Below are 23,990 nucleotides of genomic sequence, written 5' to 3' on the forward strand. Positions count from 1 at the left end.
AGATTTACATTTTGAATCAAACCATTTGAATGAAAAACATATGCGACAAACGGTGACTTTTGTACACAAATGTTTATTTGGTTAAATAAAGCAATGACCCAATAATGAACAGAGACGATGGGGATGTGTAAAAGAGCAAAACTTCACAAATTATCCAAATATTTAAAATATTTTTTACGACTGCTCATCATCAAACTTCACCTGAACAAAATAAACTACAAACAGCCTCACGTTCGTTTGCCTTTTTCTACATTTTGATGCTACACCAAACGGGTTCAAAATGCTTTAATGCCTTTGAAAAGACTCTAAAAATTACTGTTCTTAAGTAACAATGGTTCTGGTCCATACAGAAGCGAATGTGAAAACAAAGAAAAGGGTATTTAGAAGACATAATCCAGCTCGTATCGCACATACATGTTCTTTTCATCATTGTAGATCTGTGGGTAGTGAGCGATGAGTGCGTCTTGTGAGCCAATGTAGATGGAGTTGTAGATCTTCCAGTAAACGTCTCGTACTTTTCTGGCTGGATGGAACAGACCCTATAAACAAAAACATGAAATTAGCAAAGGTTTAACAACACATTACAATTTCAACTGTGTTAACCGACCTGTAAGCAGTACTGAAGCATGCGGCAGGGGCCAATGGCGACCCTGAGCCCCTCCAGAGCCCCCATCACGGCCTGGATCACGTGAGGGGAGGTCTCGAAAACATTTGGCCAAACGTAGTTCAATAAGTGGTTGAGGGAATCTTCACAGCCGAAACCGTAGACGCCAAGAGACATGTGCTGAACCACAGCGCTGGCGGTCTGTCGATGGACCAGATCTCTGCCAAATAGAAACAAAAACATGGTATTAAAACATGATGTGGTTATGTTTACAAAAAAAACCAAAAAACATCATTGATCTCATTCACAATACTCAATTTAGTCCAAAGAGCCAGAGTCTGCTCCTGAAGAAGAGCTTTGATTGGACAGTTCACTTCCTTATTCACAGAAGTATAGGACCGTCAGATGAGGTTTAATGATGAGGATTTCACTTTATGATTGCCATTTTTAACATAATTCACCACTTGTGATAAACTTTTCCATTTATTTAAGAACGTATCACTCTCAAGCAAATGGATCAATAAATTTAGCTAATTGCCTTATTTTAATAAATGTATTTAATGTCACATATTAAACGTACAGTTTATGTTACAGCTTCAAATGCTCACATATATCAGACCTTTTAGAGCATCATCTGAAAAGTCATGGTGTGTAAAATTTATCTTAAAATAGTAGTGAACTAAAAAAACAAAAAAACATTTGTGTTTAATGAATAATGTGAGTGATGCATTACAAGCATTACTCACAACCCCATTTTAATATCAAACCTGATTTTAACCTTTGCACCGTCACATGACTTCCTGTCCCTCTAAGATGGACGCCTCCTGTTTTACCGTTGCCATGGTGAACCCTCTTTTCAGGGATCCAGCGATCATGGCTTTCACCTCAACAAAACTCAAAATTAACAAACTAAGTGCTCCAACTCTGCTCCAAACCCGTTTTCTGGACAAGAAACAGGAAACTTTGAGTTGGTCCTTTCTCAGTATGAAAACTCAGTCAGGAATTAAACTCAGGACTCGACCTGTTGTGTGAAAAAGGGCCTTTGTATACGGCAGTGTCAAATATACAGAGCAGTGTTAAAACTAACCCTGTCAGGCTCGTTTTCTTGGCTTGAAGTTAACTCTGAACAAGCATTTCTCTAAAAGCATTCCTCTAAAAGCATTTCTTTAAAAGCATTCCTCTAAAAGCATTTCTTTAAAAGCATTCCTCTAAATGTATTTCTCCAAAAGCATTCCTCTAAATGTATTTCTCCAAAAGCGCTCTAAGGAGGCTCTGAGTGATCCGAGTACACACCTGTCCATGAGTGCGTCCTCCAGCAGGGGCGTGACCGCATAGATGTAGTCCTTGCCCATTTCTCCGATGTATTCAAACAGGAAGGACAGAGACTTGAGCACGCCGTTCTGGACGTTGAGCTCGGGCACGCGGTACTCGTTCATGAGCGCCGGCAGGACGGTGAACGGCGAGCAGGTTTCGGCCACGATCGCTATAGCCACAGTGGTGCAGACTCGGTTCTGTCGCTCCTGGACCTTTAAGTTGTTCAGCAAAGTCGCCAACACATCATGGGGTCTAAAAGAAGTAGAGGATGGTTAGAACGACAAAACACAATAATATTTTTTTGTTTGTTTTTTAAAATTTACCCTATAGCTTTAGCGATGTAACCGAATGTGTTCACAGTGGCTCGACGAATAGCTTTTTTGTGAGCTTTTAGCAGTTCCAGCAACTCAAAACAGATCCTCATCCACTCTCTGGCAGACACGTACTCGGCACCCCTAAAAATGGAGGAATACTTAAAGGGTCACGATTAAACAAAAAAATTACATAAAGACTTTGACCAGAGATGAGGAGATGCTGTAACAAACCTGTCCGCAATCCTCCCAACGAGGTCAATGCAATTCTCCTGTACTTTTTCGTGTCTGTTCTTGAGGATGGGGGTCAAACGAGGAAGCAAATCTTTGATCGGAGGAGTCATCTTGTGCATCCCTATGAGAACATTTAGATTGTTTATTTCTGTAGAAGCAGGAACTACACAAGCATTTCATTTACTTACCAATAACATTAACGATGGCCTTCAAAGCTCCCAGGATGCTGCCAAGTACTTCGGGATACTCTTCTCCCAGGTACTCGTACAACACCACACCCAAGTGACCCATCAGCTTTTCCTACGACACACAGGACGCGTTTTAGAATGAGATACGAGATTGTTAAAATGCCAAAAGTGCGAGCTTGTGTTTCCATTTACCTCCTGACAGGTCTTCATGACGACAGCTGTGCGCGAAATCAGATCTGCCGCTTGCTGTCGGACTTTGGCGGATTTGTTGTTGAGACGCCAAAGCACGGTACCGCAGATCTGAGGCAGGTACGGCTTCACCCTCTTCCCCAGAGCGTTGACCACGGTGCCAAAACCGTTCAACATCACCGAATCCTTAAAAACAAAAGTACATTTACATTTTAGCCACACACGCTTTCTGCATACATCATTAGAGAGGACGCAAATGGAGTCGTACCTCTGTCGTCTGCTCCTGGAAGGCGTACAGGATCCCGTCGATCAGCTGTTCTTCCAGCTTGTGGTCGATGTCTGTGGCGCCGAGGTTCCCCATGATCTTTTCAATCGTCTCCATGACCATCTTCCTGTACTGCTCCGCCTCGTCCTTCAGGTCGTCCACGATTCGAGAGATGATTTCTGCGGCGCCCACTTTATTGGCCAGTTCAACAGTCGTGTCGACCAACTGCGATTCAGAGGAAACATTTCAGTGGTAAAGTAATGTGTAATATGCAAAGTAATACAGAATAATAACTATACAAACCTGTCTGTAGTTACGCCTGTCCAGGGCCATTCTGTGTTGCCAGAAGTGCTTGAAGAAGGGGGGCAGGATCTCCGTTTTAATGTAGTTTGCCTCCACACCATCAGTGCCACAACACTGCTTCACCACCTACAGGACAACAACATATGAGGAAGAATTGAACCCATGAAGAGCGCAGTGTGCAAAAGAATCAAGTGCTGTGAGGAGTGCAGTGTGCAAAAGAATCAAAACCATGAGGAGTGCTGTAAAGGCGTGCTGTGTGCTAAAGAATCCTGTTGTGACGACTGGAATAACATTGTTACCTTCAGGACAATCTTTTTCATCTCTTCATCTGGAGACTGAAACTCTCTAATGAGGATCAACATCACTTCCCTGGTGTAGTAGTTGGCGTACTCAGCATCCATCAAAGGGATCAGGTAACCAATGGCTTTGAGGAAAGCAGCCAGACCCTGAAAACAAAAACAAGTTCATATGTTTATATTTGCTCTGGATGAAGCAGAACCAGAGCATTGTTTAAAGCAATAGTGTCTGCTGCTCCCAGTGGATTAATGTAGTCTTTTGTTTGACTTCAACTGACAGCAGCAGCCCCCTGAAGGATCATTTTAGCAAGCAAATATTCACACTATAGCCACGGGTTGGCTCAGTGCTGGGTGTGGATCTTGCATTTTTAGGTCACTCATTACCAACTAAAACAGCAGTACACGAGATTTACAAATAACTTACCTTTCCTCTGTGCTGTCGGATGCCCTTCCACAGAGGCTTAAGGACAGAATCAAACGACTCGATACCGTACGGTGTAGCCGCTTCAGCCAGAGCAGCTATAGCCAGAGCGCTGATGGTCCTGACCTTCTGCTGCTCATCAACCAGACCTGCGACACAAAACATCATCGTATCATTGAGGGTATTAAGAAAATCACATGACCACGACAGGGGCGGCGCTGGCAGGGGGGCATCATTTCACAGCACATCCAATCTTGACAAAAAATTTCAAATAGCAACTACAGAGTGTTCAGAATGAGACTACAATAAAAAAAAAAAAAAATCATATTAAAGTTCAAATCCACACAAGACTCTAAATTAACATGTTAAGTGGGTCCCCCCATTGGACCACAGACCACTAATGACTCACCGTGTTCAATAATCTCCACCAAACTGCGGAGATGGGGCAGAATGGCACAGCCCATGAGGATGGCGATCTGCTGGACGATCTTGATTCCAGTGTGTCTGGCCTGCCAGGACTTCTTACTCTTACACACAGCTTTGAGGAAGGGCAGCAGGGATGGGATGCCCAGCGCAGAGGCCACCACGGCAAAGGCTCTGGCTGTTGTGTTTCTGACGTACTCATCCATGTTGTCTATATCGGGACGCATAGTGGAGATCATTGTAGCCAACCCAGCAGCCTGTAACATAAGGATTCTTCAGTTGGTTGCACATTTTTGCAGTTTTCCCAAGCAGATTATAGGTGTAGAAAAATTGTGACCAACGGGTGCAGGGTGAGAACAGATATGACAGTGTGGTCAAGTCTGCTAGCTCTCGTGTTGGAGTCAATCTAGCAAACTACTAGCCCTGTTCTGACCATGGATCGATCAAACAGGCGAGAATGTTTGCAGCATAATGCGTACAAGGCTCTAGTTGTCATAAAAGAAAAATTCAAATCTGTAACTGGTCAAAAACTTGTAGGAGTGAAGGCGTTTGGCTGCTCATTTAAGCCTCTTCTTCAGTTCTGGTCTGATTACTGGTGGACACTTATATTTATCTGTAGTTAGCTCCTCCCTTTAGACAGATATAAGGCAGTGACCACCAGTAATTAGACCAGAACTGAAGAAGTGGAGAAATGTCTTCAACTTTTTGTCCAGTCAGATTTGAATTCTTCTTTTACTATGGATCAGACCTGGACGACAGAGGGATCACACAGACAAGGCTGTAGTTACCTTTGCCAAATTTGAGATGATTTCTCTTCCTTCAACTCTGGCATAATAATCTTCATCAATCAGTAAAGGCTCGATCACGACCAGAATCTACAAAAAATAAATAAATAAAAATCTCATTAGTCAAACCTGTCTATCAAATATCTGAATGTTACATCATTATTATTATATTGCATCTCTCCAGTTTACCTTGTGAACGTATGGTCGAACCAAGTCATCGAGTTTGTACAGGATACGATCAATGACTTTAACCAGGAGATGGCGCTCTTGGTCTTCAAGGGTTGGGGACATGAGCAGTGGAAGAATCTGATTGAACAGAGGACCTGCTCCAAACTCACGTGCCTTGTCTGTGATCTGACGCAGGGCAGCCTACGACAAAAATAAAAATCATATTATAGTGTGGTTTATGTCTGTAAGAGGGCAAAAGAACTTAACTTAGCAACACTGTCAATCAAACCTGTTAACGCTAGCAAGAACGACCTCGGGAAAAAAGGCACCCGATTTCTCTGTTATTAATGTTCATATCTAAACTTACGGACACAATAGTGAAATAAAAACACCAGGATCATGTAGAGCGAATTAACATGAACATTTTAAGACCAAAATGACAAATCTGACAGCAGCAGTTACAGAGAGAGGAGCCACAGTTTTCCAGTGTAAAGTGAATTGGAGTCAGAGTCGATGGAGCTAGAAACGCGCCCATGATCACTTCCTATTTGAATCGCAGCAGCTAACGGGTTAGCTACGCTCATATATATTATATATATATATGCACACATATACATACACTGTCTATAGGTATAAAGTTTATGGTATGTATATAAAATGAAGAAAGTAGTAAAAATAAAGGAAAAAAGCATTGATTGAGAGGGTGTGTCTCAACTTTTGACTTGTAGTGTATGTCCTCTCCTCCTCTTCCTTGTATGTGTGCATATATAAAAAGATTTAATGGGACAAACCAACCAACCTTTCGCATTGGTGGGGTTCCATTTTTTATTTTCAAAAGTAATTTCATAATCTTCCTCTCCTTCTGCTCTTCTGGACTCAGTGTTGACTCGTCCACCTCCACCTATGGGCAGAAAAACTGAACTTTAGACAGGGCAAACACCAACTAGTCTATTTGCACATGTTTCACGTAGCATGTGCGCATTTCTATGGCTCTGACGCTCACCAGCAGTTTGTCAAAGTACTGGATGTCATCAGGTTTGAGGAAGGGCAGATTTCCTGACGGCTGGTCATTCATTTGTTTGGTGGTGCGGTCTTCAACCTGCATGTGAAACCCGGTCATGCCCCCAATGGGAGTGGGTGTAGCAGCAAGTTTTCGTGCTGGGGTTCGAATGGGAACATAACCTGCGGGTGGAGGCAACACCTACACAAGAATATAAAATTTAAATATTCTTTATTCATTTAATTAAATGATCAACATAAACACAAGGAACTAACTGACAAACCTTATAACCCTCTGGAAACATGGCGTCCAGCTCTTCATCTGTAAGAGGCCGATTCCTCTCATCGATTTCCCTCTCCCACCTCCACGCCTGCAGCTGCTCAGGCGTCATGCTCATCAGGTGACCTTAACAGAAAGCAAACCGTTCAGAGAGAAACGATTTTTTTTAACAAAGACAAACTATTCCATTGTGGAAAAGCTGTTACCTGGAGTTGGTGTAGCCATGTTCATGGCAGGGGTCCCGATCGGGGTCTTTCCTGGTGTTAGTAAAGGTGTGGAGGAGCCCATCTGACTGGCAGGAGTTTCGTCCCAGCGAGACTTCCTCTTACTGGCCCCTGGAGTCGGAGTCTCTCCCACAGAGTCCTCTCCTCTGTCTGTGCGTGGAGTCTCAGCCCAGCCACTGCCGTGTCCAGGGGTCTCCCTCTCTGTTTTTGGAGTTTCGTCCCAGCGGTTTTTGCGGACGCTCCCTGTGGCTCCTCCGTGCCCTGGCGTGGCGTGGCCGGGTGTGTCTCTGCCGGGGGTGGCGGCACCGGCTGGAGTGTGGCTGGGGGTGGGGTCCCACATGCGTGTGCTGGGGGTGGCTCCGGGAGTCTCGCTGCCCTTTGGCCGACCGGGGGTTTCATCCCACCTGCTGTTTGAGGGGGTGTGGGCAGGAGTGTGGCCAGGTGTCTATGAAAACAAAAACATTACAAATTAACTCATCTTTTAAATATTTTTAAATTTCATTGTTTAAATTATTACCTCAGCAGAGGCATCAGCCTGGTCCCAGCTCGATAGTTTTTTGGGAGTTGCATTGGATGGTGTCTGATCAGCTGTCTGGTCCCATCGGCGCTTACGTTTTGCGGCGGCTTGGGAGGCGGCGGACCCATTCACAGCTTTCAATTCTCCCGATTTGGCCTTCTCTGCCAACTGCTGACGGATTTCTCTCTGTATTGACCAGAACATGAAAACATTAGAATAATTTGATACCAAACGTTTGGACAAGTTCAGTGTTCAACATTAATATTACCTCTTCCTTGGACAGATTCTGCTCCCTCATGACGTCCACGTAAGATCTGACCTGCATCTTGGGATCCGGCGTTTTGCCCCCTGTGCGAAAGAGCACCAACAAAAACAAAAGATACAGATTATTATACACTTCATAAACTGCAAACAACACTGCAAGCACAACACAGCCTGCCAATTCTGACTCATTTAAGATCATAATATAACATCAAGTCTTAAGTATTTTCATAAATACATTAAATACAGATTTACATACAGAAAATTCTAAGAAACAAGCAAATACATAGAAATGCTGATGTTGTGGTGCTTTTAGTTTTAGTCATCACTGATGCAGGGGTCCTGGGCTGTGCTCTTCAGAATACGTACACTTTCATTGCCAAGGGTCCTTCTGCAGTCAGACTTCAACCGGCAGAAAAGAAGCCTAGAAAATTTCTCTTTACCATTAGTAACACTTTGGAAAGGTTTCAACTCACACACAACAGTATACCACCTGTGTTTGCAATGACTCATGGGACTATAATGCAAGTATGTTCTGGGCAGAATCCTAAAACTAGGAAACCAAAAGGTCTGAGGTCTAACGTAAATGAATATTCAAAGTCTGAACTTTATGTCTTAAATGATGGCTCATGACCGAATATCATTTTAAAAAGTGTAATTATGGTGAACCCCTGACCGTCTGATATAACTTAGCTTACATCATCAAATAGTGGGCTAATACTGCAAAGACAGAATGGATTCTCTTTTTAATGAATTAAATCAATGTAGGGGCATTTAAATTCAAAATAACTGTAAAAAATGAATAAGGGCCTTGGGGTGGTGGTTGTAGCTGAAGTTGCCCCTCGTTGGCCCCAGTCAAACATGTTGGACCCTGACCAAACTCAAAATGTACAGTTCTGTGCGTTTCCCAAAACCTACACAGGACGAGTTGCTGCACTCTTAACAGAGGGCAGTACAGGACTGGCAAAGCAGTACTGCTGTAGGAGAGAAATTAAGGACAGTTAGTATGGGCCTCTGGTATTGTGGTACAAAATTTTCTTGATAACATATTTATATTTTACATAAAATGTTGTAAAATAAAAATATGTTGAGACAACAACGCTGTACAATGAGATCTCTCTACATGCAATTACACCAGAACTACCCTGGTCCTACCAAGCTCACAATGAGAAAGACAACCAAATATGGAAGTGGTTGTACTGTATCGTCATAAAGTGGTTTTCAATTGATCGTCAGGTATTGCAATTTCAATAGGCAGAATATTCCACGTTTTCAAGGCTTAGATCTGAAGTCCAGATTTATCTGTTACAAAACATATTTTCATTAAAAATGTAAAACAATGCTGCAACTTCTAACTGACAGGTTATCATGGGCTGTTAACCCTTCAAGCCACAAACAAGCCATATGCAACCTAAGCCTATCTATCCCAAAATGTCCAACAATCCCACCAAACAGACTGAAAATTTTAATTAAAAAAAGAGTGACCCAAAAGCACTGGAGGTAAAGCATTAAGTCAGGAAGCAATGTGTTGACTTGCAGTTGAAGGGTTAAACTGTACTTTTAAACAAGAGTCATGACGGTTTGTCACAGTTTTATGAAGTGTGAAAAGGGGGACAATGGGACCATGAAAACACAAGAGGAAAGTTAAAAATTACCATCAGCAAAAGGGTCGAGACGCTCAGGGGAGATGATCATCTGTCTGCGCCTGGCTTTGTACTCATCTTCACGATCTGCTATTTTCTGTGGTCGATGCTCAGCAAACGGGTCATACTGGGGAACAAAACAGTATGTATAATTAGTTTAAACCTCATTAAGTATAAAATGAATGGATCTATAAAGTTAAGACAGAAAGAAAACAAGTCAAAGGCCATTTCTGTGCCAGTGGAGGAGGTGGCTTTGATCTGGACTGGCCTTAGGTTCAGCAGCTGTGGCATCAAGAGATGTAAATAAACATACCTGCTCATCTGACTGTGGGATGGCATTCAGAATGGCCACTGGTGCATGGTATCCTGGTTTCTTCGGTCCCATTAAACTTGTAGCCGTGTCTTCTTCATCATCCTTTGTACAATAAGGGACATTTTATTAACATTATATTAACATTTTAAACACTTGAGAAACTGTTAACTTCATAGATAATCTTTTACTCACTTCCTCTTGCTCATTGGCAGCGATAGATGTGACATATCCCGCAAAGCGACTGTCGCTGCCGCCGTAGATTTCCTGATCATAAAACCCAGTGGAGTCGAGCCCGACTCCATTATCTGCTCCTTCCTCCACCAGAGCGGCCTTCCGCCCCTGGATCTCCAGGATCTGCGCCTCTATGTCTGTAAAAACACGAAATATTTACACTCATTACAATTTCAGTCAATCTACAGCACAAAAACTCTCGTCCGCAGCGTGACCACAAAGGCCCAACGTGCGTCTGTGAAACGGACTGATCTGAGCAAAAGTAGAAATATAAACATGTGACTGGAACATGTGCGGCCTGCACTGTAATTATATCATTTCTGCATAAAATGAAATGCGACAGATGCAGAATTGTAAACATTTACTGACACCAGTTTGTATGAATCACACTTAGCTCAGAAGCTAACGGTTAGCTAACGGTTAGCATCCTGCGCCATTACCTAAACGCGCTGTGTCGCACCGGGCCTTTCATTACAAAACTCAAACAAACTGTGTAAAACCAACAACAAACTCAACATCCACATCACTAAACCTTTATAACACACCAACAGAGACAACGACACATGCACAGAGGAGCTTGAGTACTTATTTCACATATATTTGATTTACCTTCGTGGGTTTTGGCGATCTTCGCCATTTTGGTGTGTTGTGTTCTCTCAGGCACCGGAAGTGAGCGCTGCTCTTTAGAGAGGCAACTTCCGGCTTATTTCAGATCAGGACAGAAATGAACTGGGACAACATCGAAAACATGGGGCATAATAAGTGTTTGTGTTATAATTTGGAATTGTGGTTCTCAAGACAATTATTCAATGCAGAAAATCCAGCAGATTAATCAAAAAGCCAATTTAAATCCACACTAAACCCATAGACTGTATATGTGCACAACTACACCCATAGACTGTGTATATGCTCACTAACCCCATAAACAGTATATATGTGCACAACTACACCCATAGACTGTGTATATGCTCACTAACCCCATAAACAGTATATATGTGCACAACTACACCCATAGACTGTGTATATGCTCACTAACCCCATAAACAGTATATATGTGCACAACTACACTTATAGACTGTGTATATGTTCATTACTACACCTATAGACTGTGTATATGTTCATTACTACACCTATAGACTGTATATAGGCTCACTAACCCCATAAACAGTATATAAGATAAGATAAGATAGATATATGTGCACTACTACACTTATAGACTGTGTATATGCTCACTAACCCCATAAACAGTATATATGCTCATTATTACACCTATAGACTGTATATATGCTCACTAAACCCAGCATCTGCAGTCAATCTCTGATAGTGCTAGTGCTTTTCCTTAATTTTATTTCACAGTTGCTGGCTTGGTGGTATTTTCTTCATTATTAGGGTATTATTTGACCATTCCAAGCACTGGATGTGCGATCATGCCAAGTACTATTACTATTTATTCTTATACTAGACTTTTCCACTATTTTACTTTACATCTGCACCAATGCCCTGTTGATACTGTTCTGTGCATGCAGGACCACAGTTCTGTTTTCTCTATCAGTGGCTAAAACAAATGTGAAAAGCATAAGCCAACTGGGATTATGTCACTAATGTATTGTTAACAGTGAATATAGGCCTGGGTCGGTCCATAATGCATGACTCTCTGGGTGGTCTGTGGTAAATCCTTTTGTTTGTGTGTGAGTGTGAGGTGTGAGCCTTTACACCTCACACCCACACAGTCTGCAGCTTTTGAATCACTGAATGGGACAAGACATCAGCTCTGTGCCTCAGCAATGTGCAATCAACAAACTAAAACACAGTGCAGACTTTCTTTTGTGTTACCTTCAGATGGTCAGCAATTAAAATGTTCAATTTTTAAAGTGTTTTTGAATTAGCCTAGGGTATAAAAACTGTGATACCTGCGTCAGATTACTGAATTGTTAATGTATGTTTGTTGTATCTGTCCCAACTCATTTATAAAATAAAATAAAATAAAATAAAATAAAATAAAATAAAATAAAATAAAATAAAATAAAATAAAATAAAATAAAATAAAATAAAATAAAATAAAATAAAATGTATGTTTATTTATACAGGAAGAGCTGAAAATGCTCATAATGGGAGTTTAATCAGCAGAAGTGAAACTAATTATGTTGAAAAAAGATATTTACTTGATTAACTTTTTGAGGAAGTTGTAACATAAAGATTTCTGCGAGTGGACCTACTTTTCTGACTCTAGTGATATTTTCCTTATAACTGTGTGCTAATCCACTTGAGTAATGTTTTAGCCACTTCTCACTGTGATAAAAGTGATAAAAGGAACATGTGATAAAAATGATGAAAGTCAGACATCTGTCATTCTTTCTTTGATCCAGTGTTTTGTTTATTCTAAAGTCTATGCATTATTGAATCTTAAATCTGCCTGATTAGATTTAAGGCTTAGTCTTTTTTTTTTTTTTTTTAGAATAAAGATTTACAACATACACAATTAATAGTCAGAACAGACAAAGTATCAAAGTATTACATAGGAGTGCAGATAAGGGGAAAAAAATGAATTAATTAAATGAATAAGTACATAATCAATTATATAATCACAAATATAAAATTTAGATCATCTATTACATTTTTCAATTTTATAACATCTTTCTTTTCCATAAAACTTACAGGTGAGAAAAAGAGACAAAGATCTTTATGTAATATGAGAAAGGATGGTTTGTTTTGTTAAGAACCTGCACTTGTGGATAAACTTACCCATAACAAACACAAACATTACATTTAAAATAATTTCACATTTTTTGTCACGCATAAAAGTACTAAAAATCATGTCCTTGCTGGTAAAGTCTTTTTAATTTGTAATCCTGGGGAAAAAAACAGTAGTGTATATTGTCCCAAAAGGCTTAGTACTTTCCATAGCCTAGTTTTTCACTGTTAGCCAACTTAAATAATTTGCTTATTTGAGTCACTATTGTAATTTGTTTTAGTTTTTTGGTTTTTTTCTAGTTTTTTTTGGCTGATTCCAGGGGTTGGGGGTCACACAAAGGGCGCGTGTTATAACCTCAGGAGAATTTTAACTGGAGCGAGTCTCGTGACATTTTTGGGGCGTCCACGAACGTGCACGCGCGCCCCGTTACGTCGGCAACTCGCGGTGACGAACTTCAACTGCAGCCAATCACGGCGCAGAGACGGCGAGCGGGCAGCCAATCAGGAGCGGGGCCTTGCGGAGTGGGCGGGGCCGCGGTGCCGTGGCTCGTCACCATCAGGATCGGCCACAGGCGACTCAGGAAAAAAATCGTCAAAGCGAAGTGAAAAATGGCCAGGGGTGGACGCAGCCTGCGGAGGGTGGCCGAGTGCATGAAGCAGCTGTCCGCGAGCCGAGAGCTGACGTCCAGGAGCAACTTCAGGTAAATCCCGTGAAGTTTGACTTAGTTTTTTTGGGGGTTTTTTTTACCGTTAAACTGAGCCGCGGTGTCGAGACACTCCTCAACCGCAGCTCGCGCACGGATCGATCTGTGTCGCGTGAGCCTCTGTCTGGGCCTTTACTTGTATTTACTTACCCCTAAAAGGCTGCGTTTTACCCCAACAATAGATTTAACCCGTAACAAGTTCTAGTTACACAACGGAAGCGTCGTCGTGAAACTTATCAACGACAACACGGGCTCTCCCTCTCACAGATCTGCTCCACAGTCTGGTTTCGGGCTCTCCCTCTCACAGATCTGCTCCTCAGCGTGGTTTCAGCGGCTCTCCCTCTCACAGATCTGCTCCTCAGCCCTAGTTTCGGGCTCTCCCTCTCACAGATCTGCTACTCAGCCTGGTTTCGGGCTCTCCCTCTCACAGATCTGCTCCTCAGTCTGGTTTCAGTCTGTTATTTGCATATCAATGTGAGTCTGGGTCCTCTGTGTCTGGGCTCAGGTGCAAATTAGATGTGAACAAAAGGTGATGGAGGAAGTGGCTCAGACTGAGTTAAAATCATTAAATATCATTAAATATATTTGTTTTAACTGGCTCCTCTTTTACACAGATTAACCCAAAGTCACGCAAAAGTTAGTTTTAGTTTTAGTTTCTCTTTGCTCTGGCTCCATGTTCAGGAAATAATATCACACGTCTGCTACAATACACCAAAAGACAACATTTTATCCATCACATTTTCAACACAACTCGTATTTCTGACTTGTAACTGTTGTGATTCGCTGGTTTTGTTTGTGGAACATCAGCTGCAGGAGATTAAACTCTGGAGATTAGACTCTACTGACACAGTCCATTATATCTCCATCCGTGTGTGCATATAACTCTGAGCATACATGTGTGTGTCACTGCGGGCTTGTCCTAATGACAGATCACAATCATCTTGATCTGATTTACAGACCAGTGCTATTTCACAACCTCATCGCGTGTGTCTGCAGCCGGCGCGCGCTGTCATGTGTCCGCTGTGTCACATTTCAGATCCTGGAGAGTGAAAACAGCAGGGCTCTAGTGCAACAGGAGGAACACCACAATCACAGGAAGAATAAGTCCCCCGAACCGAGTTGATGTGACATAAACATGATGTAACGAGAGGCTAGGTGTCTATAGTGTCTTATTAAGCTTCTGTAGTGTCTTTTATTCTCCTGGAGGACTCTGGGACAGGACTAGCTGATTACTGTCAACGTGGTGCAGCCCTCAGCGGGGTCAGGGTGACCCCTGTACAGAATACAGTATTTCAGGAGTGACTCTAAGTTTAGGTCACTTGGGAGGAGTGCAGGCCGCTGGGGTCAGTAGAGCTGTTATGTAAACTCTGCAAGTGACAACACTGTAAACACTCTGCTCATTGTTCCGATGTCGATCAACACAACCCCGGCTATTTAGGTTCAATGAGTTTGAAATGTTTTTTCCTCAACCACTGAACTGTAGAGGAGCCGTAGACAAAATGAAAGAAAAAAAAATAGGTCAGTGGGCCTTGAGAACATTACAGTGTCCCTTTGTTTGAGCAAAAATATCGAAATATCTTAGTTTAATTTGATGATACAGCATCGATATCATGGGCGGCTGTATTGAAACATTGCCAAGGGAAGGAAGTGTATTTATATGTGCTGTTTTTGTGATTAAAATGGTGCATTTCAGATCACCTTTGCACAGGCAGTAGTTTAACAAAGACCCTAGTATCACATGATGTTGTAGTTCTATAGTGAGACTTTAGAGCTGTTCAACTATCTCTTTGTACAAGTCAATGTTTAGCTCGTTTTATCTGGAAGAATGAGCGCTGACCAATGCAACAGGTCGTTAATCTTCAGAAAATGCTCCACTAATGTGTTTGCTTGTGAAAAAGGGGCTGGGGGCAGTGAGGGCATTTGTTTTTGATTGAACCATATTGAGCAGAAGTCACCGAGGCCTAAGTATCGTATCAACAGCGGCTTAAGGACACCCAGAGGTTAATTCCTGATACTTGAACTGTGGGACCTTTTTTACATGGCACGGATGGCTCCTCTCTCTGTAACTGCTGCCGTCAGACTCGTCATTTTGGTCCTAAAATGTTCGTATTAACCCACTCTACATGATCCTGGGGTTTTTATTTCACTATTGTGTCTGTAAATCAAGATATGAACAAACGAATCAGACGCCCTCTTTCCCGACGTCTCTCCCGCTAGCTTTAGCAACAGGTTTGATTGACTTTAGCTGAACGCCGTGGGTGAAGTCGCACTCTTCTTGGTCCACTTCTGTATACAGTCTATGTTTAGCCCTCATCTTTGTGTCTTGGTTCTGTTCCAGATACCTGTCGTCATGTGGGATCCTCATGACGCGTGTCCCTCCTCTGCTGAATGCCGCCTCAAGTCCTCAGACGGTGTCACCTGCACGCAGCTTCTTCAACCTGACAGACTCCTTCTCCAAGAGGAAGGAGTACTCCGAAAGACGCATCATCGGGTGAGTCTGCTGCCTGTCCGCTTGAAGAACGTCAGGGTTTTAAATCAGTTCGATTCGGCCCTGGTCTCGCTGGACGTCCATAATCATCTTCTTTGTGTCACGATAATCACCACATCGAGCCATCGTTCAAAACATGACTGATGTAACGGTGATTTCCCAGGGTCAATAGTTTTCTTTGTACTCGTGGAGGCCATTTTGTAGATTTTCTGTTTTACGATTAGACTTGAGTTGTAGGAGTTTGAATGAATAACTAATTATACGTAAATATAAACTTACTTCTGTTTATTTATTGCAGCTCATGTGTTCAACCATATCGCACATTTAGAATTTTTTTTTTGTTCATAATCCTACTTTGGGTTTTTGTGTTAGTGGCAGTGGTAAATTAGTTTCAGTAATATAATTTATATTTTCTTCAGCAATGTATAGTAAAATAAAAAAATTCTAATCAGTCAATTGGACAAAAAGTTGTAGGAGTGAAGACGTTTGACAGATATAAGGCAGTGTCCATCAGTATTTTTAGTTTTTTTTATATTATTTTTATTGCTTTATACAGATTAAAGTAAAAAACAAACACACAAAGAACAACAGCACAGCACATTACTTCAGCAAAGAGATAATAATTAAATGAGTCGTATCAGATGCAGCATTTATGACAAGATGAAAGCAACATTCACCATTATTATTGTCAGTATTACGCCTCTATCCTTTTAATTTTCAGACAGTCCAGAACATTTTTCCCTTTTTTTTTTTTTTTTTTTTAAAGATTGGACTTACCACTGAGGCAATATCTTAACCGTTCTAAAGTCACCATCTCAGATATTAAATTTTTCCATATTTGGACAGAGGGGGCATTATTGTTTTTCTACCCAGCATCAGGAGGAATTGTATGACATCTTTTTGAGCCTTCAAGTCTACAGGTATAAACCCCAAAAAACAAAGCAACGGACTGGGAGACAGGGTCCGCCCCACTGCAGAGCACTCCTATAACTTTTTGTCCAGTGACAGTTTAGAATTCTTATATTAGATCTGTACAACTGAGGGATTACACATTTCAGCAATATATCGAACTTCAAACGTTGTTATCGTGCCAGGCCTAGTGTCATGGTTGAAAAGAGGAGAAAGTCCACTTTAAGGGCATCCCTCACAGCTCGTGCCCAGGCCGGTGTGTAACGCATGGCCTTGGGTGTTCTGTGAAGTCATAATCACTAAATCTCTTTATATAAATAGACGCAGGTCCCAGCCTCATGAGACGTGTCAGCACATAAGACACTCTACACTGGGCACTCAATTCAATTCAGTGTGTTTTTCAGTGGTCGACATTGTATAAGGAGCGTACACATGCGCATTTACAGACGCATGCTTCATATTTATAACATAGACACGTGTTCACTGTGCACATACATGTTCTGTTTACATAGGTACGCCAGTTTATAAGTGACACTGTGAAAAACATGGACGTCCTAAGAAGCTGTGTGACCTTTTAAAATGGTATGGCCTGGCTTGTCATTCCCTTTTTTTTCCTTTTGCCATTTGGGTTTGACACGTTATATTATGAAAGATGAGAATTTCATAAAAAAAGTAAAAAGCAAAAAGAAAAAAATGTGCATATATCCATTTTTTTCCTTTATTATCATTTGATTTTTATTAATAAACTGTTCTTCTGTGTTTTTAGTTCTCCCGTTTCCGTTTCTAACCTTATCACTCTGACCTACTTGAGCTGTTGCTGGGTTATGAACCAGACGCCCTCTGGTTTAAGGGTTGTTTTAACATTTAACACGTTCTGTCCTGCAGGTATTCTATGCAGGAGATCTATGACGTAGTGGCTGGAGTGGAGAACTATCGTCTGTTTGTGCCCTGGTGTAAAAAGTCTGACGTGATCTTCAGAAGAGCCGGGTTCTGCAAGGCCAAGCTCACCGTGGGCTTCCCTCCTGTGGTGGAGAACTACACCTCTCTAATCTCGTCAGTGCGCCCCCACCTGGTTAAGGTCTGTACATGACTGTAAACGTCCTCTGCGCTGTAAAACAAAACAAGAACATGTTTTTGTTTCTCTTCAGGCTTCCTGCTCCGAGGGTAAACTGTTCAATCATTTGGAGACAGAATGGCGTTTCAGTCCTGGGCTTCCTGGATACCCTCGCACCTGTACTGTAGACTTCTCTGTAAGTAGCACAGTTTTTTAAATTTTATGGACTTTATAGGACTGTCGTGAGGTGTGATCCCCCTTTTGTCCATTTACGAGTGTTGGATGAGAGGAAATAAGAATTAAATCAGGTACAGAGCCTTTAACAATTGGGATTATAATATTTAATCTTAAAAACCTCTGCTAACAGATGATGAAGACTTCAGACGTGTGTCATTTTGAGACTTTCTGGCCCCAAGAACCAGGACTAGAACCAGGATTTCGTGACAGGCCTAAACGAACCCATTTTCCATCGTGTTGTTGCTTTTTTACCAATATTGTGCAGGCTAAAAGTATATAGTCTACGGCTGCATTCTTGCTCCTCAGACTTGAAGTTGGGGGTTTGATCCTTGAGCTGATCTTTAACCAGGCTGCAAGTCTTTGAACCTTAAGTCTGTATTAAGACTGAATAATCATAGAAAGACGACACAAAACTGTATTGTGATCATTAGAGATGCGGTGCTTATTTCATGATTCTGTTCATAGAGCACACTGTCCTGTTTAAATTTAAAGAGCTAATATACAGACACATTTCTTCCAGTTCAAATATAATCATAAGGCGATGATTACCCAAATGACCCGACCTGTTACGATAATGTGCATATACTGTATATATATCGCTGAAGTAAATGTAGTCGATGAACGATCATTTTGAAACTCATCTGTGTAATCCCTCAGTCGCCCAGCTCTGATCCATGTTAAAACAAAACAAGTCTGTCAAGTTGGCAAAAAGAAAAATTTCACTTCTCATCCAAGCTGTTTCTGAAGGGCGGAGCTAGTTAGTATTAGTTTCAGTGTAGTTAGCTCCTCCCTTCAGACAGATATAAGGCAGTAATCTGACCAGAACTGACAAAACTCTACAACGTTTTGTCCAGTTGACCAATTTGAATGTTTCTTTTACTGTTCTAAATCTACAATATTATTCCAAATGCAAACTAACGACTAATGTTTTGTATTCTGCTGCTTTTTAACGAGACATTTAAGTAATTTTTTTTCAAACTTTTACTGCTTAAATCTGATCATATAGACGAAAATTAAACAAACATTTCCCAGTAGAGCAAAGAAAATGTAACACGGAAAAATACTGACCCCAAAAAATATATTTCTAGCTTCATAAACTGAACGATAAGTGATATAGTGCTCGCCCTGACAGACCTGTGTGTTTCTTCCTCTCACCTGTGTCTCCGTCTCAGATCTCGTTCGAGTTCCGCTCCCTGCTGCACTCCCAACTCGCACACATGTTCTTCGACGAGGTGGTGAAGCAGATGGTTTCCGCGTTTGAGACCCGCGCGTCTCAGGTCTTCGGTGCGGAGACGCCCATCCCTCGTGAGCTGATGTTTCACGAGGTCCACCACACGTAGCACCTTCACTGCTGCACGCCCAAACCCAACACCCGAAGCTGACGTCCAAATATCTGCGAAGGAGGTTTGAAAAAAAAACAAAACTCCACGATGTAACCTGCAGTGCCTGTCTCACAACAGACCAACTCCTGAGCGACCGTTTATCTCCTACAGACAATCTTCTGCCAACTCTCACTTTGGTGCTTTACAGATGCTTCTCATTTCTATTTATTTTTTGACAGTGTTCATAGAAAGTGTTACTAGAAAGTGGGACTGATTTTGAGTTTGTGTTGCCTACTTTAATTAGTAAGTGATGTACACACTCCCGGGCTCACGATGGCGCTCTAACCACTGTTTTACATCCAACACTATCATGAAACTTATGTGACTATAGCTCATGAGGGAACAGGTCAGAAATGTTAAATGCAATACGATTAGTTTTGGATGTAATGCTTAAAGGTCCATGTTACGCTTTTAAAAAAAAATCTTTGTTCTAATGTTGTTTCCTCATCACAAACAGACCTGGAGTTTTGTTTCATTCACATGTTTAACACACAAACACACCTGCATATTTAGGCTACAATTGGCTGTTTATATAAATAGACATAGCTAACCTGCTAGCTGCCACGGTCCAAACAGGAAGTGATCATGAGCGCGCTTCTGGCTCCATCGATTCACTTTACATTGAAAATCCGTTCCCCCTCTCTCTAACTGCTGCTGTCAGACTCGTCATTTTGGTCTTAAAATGTTCGTATTAACCCGCTCTACGTGATCCTGGGGTTTTTATTTCACTATTGTGTCCGTGAATCGAGGTGCAGGTGGGAAAGGGGCGTTACCTTCGACAGCCTCGCTCCGGATTGGCTCTTTGGTTGCTATGATACTCGCAGTCAAAATCCCAAATATGAATCTCTGCTTCCAAATTCGCCGCTATAACCGCTCTAGCCTCGACGAGTCCACTTCTTTACACAGTCTAAGGGTAATACAGGAAGTGCTCCACTGTGTTTTTAAACTCAGTGAAACAAAACACAACTCCAGGTCTGTTTTTGAGAAGGGAACAGCATTAGAACATGACTTAACGCTCACAGGAGTCAATTTTGCATGGTATCGGACCTTTAAATTAACTAAGCTACAGTATTTGGGACGTAGTGGTGGTGGTGGTAGTTGCAGTAATAGTAGTAAAAAAAACCTCTTTGGTCTTATTTCTTGGACTCAGGAGTTGACTTCTCAGGGACTATTTTCTACACGAGGGCTTAAACTTGCGCACAGCTGGATATTTTTCGATGCAGTTTACACACAAAAGGTGAATAAAACAGTGGTTACAGCAGCGTGGGAAGTAGTTGAACTTGGTTGAAAGGGTTAAACATCTTAAATGGCATTGTATAACTTCACACTATAACTTCTCTCTAAAAAAAAAAAAAAAACACCAGTGATTTCAGAATGGAGCCATGTTTGTCTTATTAACTTGGATCAGTCGATAGTCGATGGGGTCAAAAGACAAATTTACACCAAACTTCTGAAGGGTTCCATTAGCACCTTAATATAGTATCATAGTTTCAAATGAATGTGCTCATGTCAATAGTTGGGGCAAGTTGCTATACATACAATATATAAATAAATGTATTAATTCATATAGAGCTATACAAAATGGACACTGGCAGCGGTTACAAGCTCACCAAAATCTGATTAATACCCGTTTTCTAGATCTTTAAAATCCAACATGTGAGGAAGCAGAGGGACCACGATCAGAAAAAAAACGCAAGAAGAATTTGCTGTTTACGTTTCAGTTTAAAGGGCCCATATTACACTATTTTTTTTCAGATCTATGTTTATAATGTCGTTTCCTCGTCACAAACAGACCAGGAGTTGTGTCGTGTTTTGTTTCATTCACACACGTTTAACCCACAAACACACCTGCATATTTAGGCTGGGTTCTTCTCTCACACTGAAAACACTCTCTTCCACCTTGTGATGTCATCAAGTGGTAATACAGGAAGTGCTCTACTGTGTTCTTAAACTCCAATACACCTTCACTAGAATAATTTGGATCATTTCAGCACCTGGAAAGACCAATCTCTACTGAACTAAAGGTAAAAGATTGCAGAGAACTTGAAAATTACCACTTTGTGACATCACAAGGTGGAACAGAGCATTTTGAGCTTTGGAGATGTAGACAGACTAATAATAAAGTGTGATAGAAACAAAACGCAAAAGGTCTGTTTTTGAGGAGGTTAAAGTTCACAAGAGTCAGTTTTGTGTAATACAGGACCTTTTAATAATCTTAGAGTTGGAGTGTGCATGTAACTGCAGCCACTGCCACAGGAATAACTTGTAAATGTGTGTTTTAAGAATTAATCTGGATTTTTCAATATTATAACATAAAAGACTGCAGATCGACCAGTGCAGAGTATACGTACTGTTTACTATCAGAAGAGGCTGATGGTTTTGTTTGTGGAGGAAGTATTTTTCATGTTACACTGAGCTCTCAAAGGAGAATATCTCTAATGGGAGCCTAATATGGGCCTAGTATGGGCCGAGTATGGGCCTAATGTTTGCAAAATATTTTTTATTTAGTTTTTGACAGTTTTTAGAGTGCAATATCTGTTTTTTTTACTGCATCTCAGCAGCCCGCAGACCCACAGACAGAACAGGACCCAGAACGGTCTGTTCCCAAAAGCAGAATTCCAGTGAATCGTAGTTCTTACTCACAGTGCCTCGTTAGCCTGCTGGCAGCGTTTCTCAGTATAAATATGTACACATTTTATATTTATTAGTTTAGACGTAGATTACACATTTGAGCTTTTAGTGGATTTCACAATATTTCTGTTTGTCTATTGGGAAATACTTGTCTGTACATGATGTGACGAGAGACTTCAGAAATGTATTGACTGCATGATTTATAAAACATATTTTTCAAACAAAAGTGTGTTTTCTTGAGTTTGACCCTTGTATATAAATCTGAATCAGCTGATCAATAAGTCAATACTGAGCACCTGCTTTGAACTGAACAAAGTCAAAAGGTTCATTTAACACATTTACATTTAACGTTAAACTCTTTCTTCACCTGCTGGTTTGAATAATATAATTACACAACACACGTGACTAGTGAAGTAAAAATATCCAAATAGAGAGAGATGCACCATACCAGTATCGGTCCGAGTACTCGTCAATGGGCTTCCGATACCAAGAGCCGATACATCGTAACTGCGCTGAGCGTTTGAGACTCGGCTCTGATCCGTAAAGAAGCACATTAAGTGTTCTACGCATTAAACTCCGCTTTTATCATGTCACGTGAACTATATTAACTATAGCTATAACATATTTAGGACTCTAAACACCTAAAGTATAGAGTAATATTTATAGTTCACAACAGGCAGTGCTTGTGCTTAGATAGCAGCATGCTAATGTTAGCATGCTAACGTTGCTAAGTGGCGTTGTTTGTCAGTTACAATAAGTTACAATGCACATAAGCAAACACTGAACTATGGAAGCCCGTTTCCGCCATGAAAAAAAAAATAAAAGCCCCACAGAAAGTCGAAATTACGAGTTTTAAACTCGTAATTATGAGTTTAAAACTCGTAATTATGAGTTTAAAACTCGTAATTATGAGTTTAAAACTCGTAATTATGAGTTTATAACTCGTAATTTTGGGAATGTAACATTTACAAAAAGTGAACCTTATCAATTTTGATTAAATGAATTTGGTATTTTAATAATTTCCTCAATAAACCAGCGGGGTTGTGACCAGCTGGCACTCTGCTCAGACCAGGAAAACGAGCGCTCACAGACACAGAGCACAGCTCATGAGTGGTCAGAACAGCACTCAGGGCCCACTGATTTGTTCAAGACGCCAGAAACTTTACTGGAGCTTAATTTATTCATTTTTTAAAAGTATGTAGGTGATAAACATAACAGTCCTCCTCCTGTCTCCTCTGCTCTGTACACTCAATTGAGCTTGTAGCACACTGCAACTAAGACTTTAAAAGTTCTAATTACGAGTTTTAAACTCATAATTAGTAGTTTTAAAACTCATAATTACGAGTTTTAAACTCATAATTAGTAGTTTTAAAAGTCCTAATTACGAGTTTTAAACTCGTAATTACGAGTTTTAAACTCATAATTACGAGTTTTAAACTCATAATTACGAGTTTTAAACTCATAATTACGAGTTTTAAACTCATAATTACGAGTTTTAAACTCATAATTACGAGTTTTAAACTCATAATTACGAGTTTTAAACTCATAATTACGAGTTTTAAACTCGTAATTTCGACTTTCTGTGGGGCTTTTATTTTTTTTTTCATGGCGGAAACGGGCTTCCATACGCTTCCATACTGAACAGAGCGGGTTCAGAGTTTTAAAAAGAGGCATAACATGTTCATGTTTGTTAAAGTGAGGCTGTGGTAAAAGAACTCACTGTCATGCTAATAGTGGCTGTTAGCAGTTAGTCCAGAGTAGTGATTTCAGTAGAAATTTAAAACAGTCTCTCAAATAAGTACTCTATTATTAAAAAGTAGGCTATACTATAAAAATCCTATTAAATTTATATATTATATACACCCACACACACACACACGTCTTGGGGGGGAAAAAAAAAAACTTGCTTCAGATGAAACTTGAGC

At 40.9% G+C, this 23,990-nt stretch overlaps 2 protein-coding genes across 6 annotated transcripts; one reads left to right on the forward strand and one right to left on the reverse strand.

Annotated features, from left to right (window-relative positions):
• Positions 1 to 53: 53 nt before the first annotated feature.
• Positions 54 to 10,643, reverse strand: sf3b1 (splicing factor 3b, subunit 1). 5 transcript variants are annotated; one of them, XM_033987247.2, is made up of 24 exons: positions 10,579 to 10,643; positions 9,931 to 10,106; positions 9,739 to 9,840; positions 9,438 to 9,552; positions 7,790 to 7,869; positions 7,522 to 7,707; positions 6,987 to 7,449; positions 6,785 to 6,906; positions 6,505 to 6,702; positions 6,301 to 6,402; positions 5,523 to 5,702; positions 5,337 to 5,423; positions 4,535 to 4,805; positions 4,129 to 4,274; positions 3,708 to 3,854; positions 3,409 to 3,534; positions 3,109 to 3,330; positions 2,844 to 3,026; positions 2,652 to 2,763; positions 2,464 to 2,584; positions 2,242 to 2,373; positions 1,898 to 2,170; positions 608 to 824; positions 54 to 539 (listed from the first exon to the last, which is right to left on the reverse strand). In XM_033987247.2, exons 1-24 carry the CDS (start codon positions 10,604 to 10,606, stop codon positions 381 to 383), a joined length of 3,948 nt encoding a protein of 1,315 aa, XP_033843138.1. In that variant the 5' UTR covers positions 10,607 to 10,643; the 3' UTR covers positions 54 to 380. The 5 variants fall into 5 exon arrangements, 4 of the variants coding, with proteins under 4 accessions (XP_033843138.1, XP_033843139.1, XP_055086650.1 ...); XM_033987248.2 differs by lacking the exons at positions 9,438 to 9,552; positions 9,739 to 9,840; positions 9,931 to 10,106; positions 10,579 to 10,643 and adding an exon at positions 8,152 to 9,023; XR_004542880.2 differs by lacking the exons at positions 54 to 539; positions 608 to 824; positions 1,898 to 2,170; ... (13 more) ...; positions 6,785 to 6,906; positions 6,987 to 7,449 and adding an exon at positions 8,152 to 8,206 and having other exon boundaries at positions 7,569 to 7,707.
• Positions 10,644 to 13,230: 2,587 nt separating this feature from the next.
• On the forward strand, positions 13,231 to 22,283 carry coq10b (coenzyme Q10B). The gene is made up of 5 exons (XM_033986880.2): positions 13,231 to 13,361; positions 15,703 to 15,855; positions 17,647 to 17,839; positions 17,910 to 18,011; positions 19,225 to 22,283. The coding sequence occupies exons 1-5, from the start codon at positions 13,270 to 13,272 to the stop codon at positions 19,390 to 19,392; spliced, it is 708 nt and encodes a 235-aa protein (XP_033842771.1). The 5' UTR covers positions 13,231 to 13,269; the 3' UTR covers positions 19,393 to 22,283.
• Positions 22,284 to 23,990: the final 1,707 nt, after the last annotated feature.

This window comes from Periophthalmus magnuspinnatus, chromosome 21 (assembly GCF_009829125.3).
Source record: "Periophthalmus magnuspinnatus isolate fPerMag1 chromosome 21, fPerMag1.2.pri, whole genome shotgun sequence".
Classification (NCBI taxonomy): domain Eukaryota; kingdom Metazoa; phylum Chordata; class Actinopteri; order Gobiiformes; family Gobiidae; genus Periophthalmus; species Periophthalmus magnuspinnatus.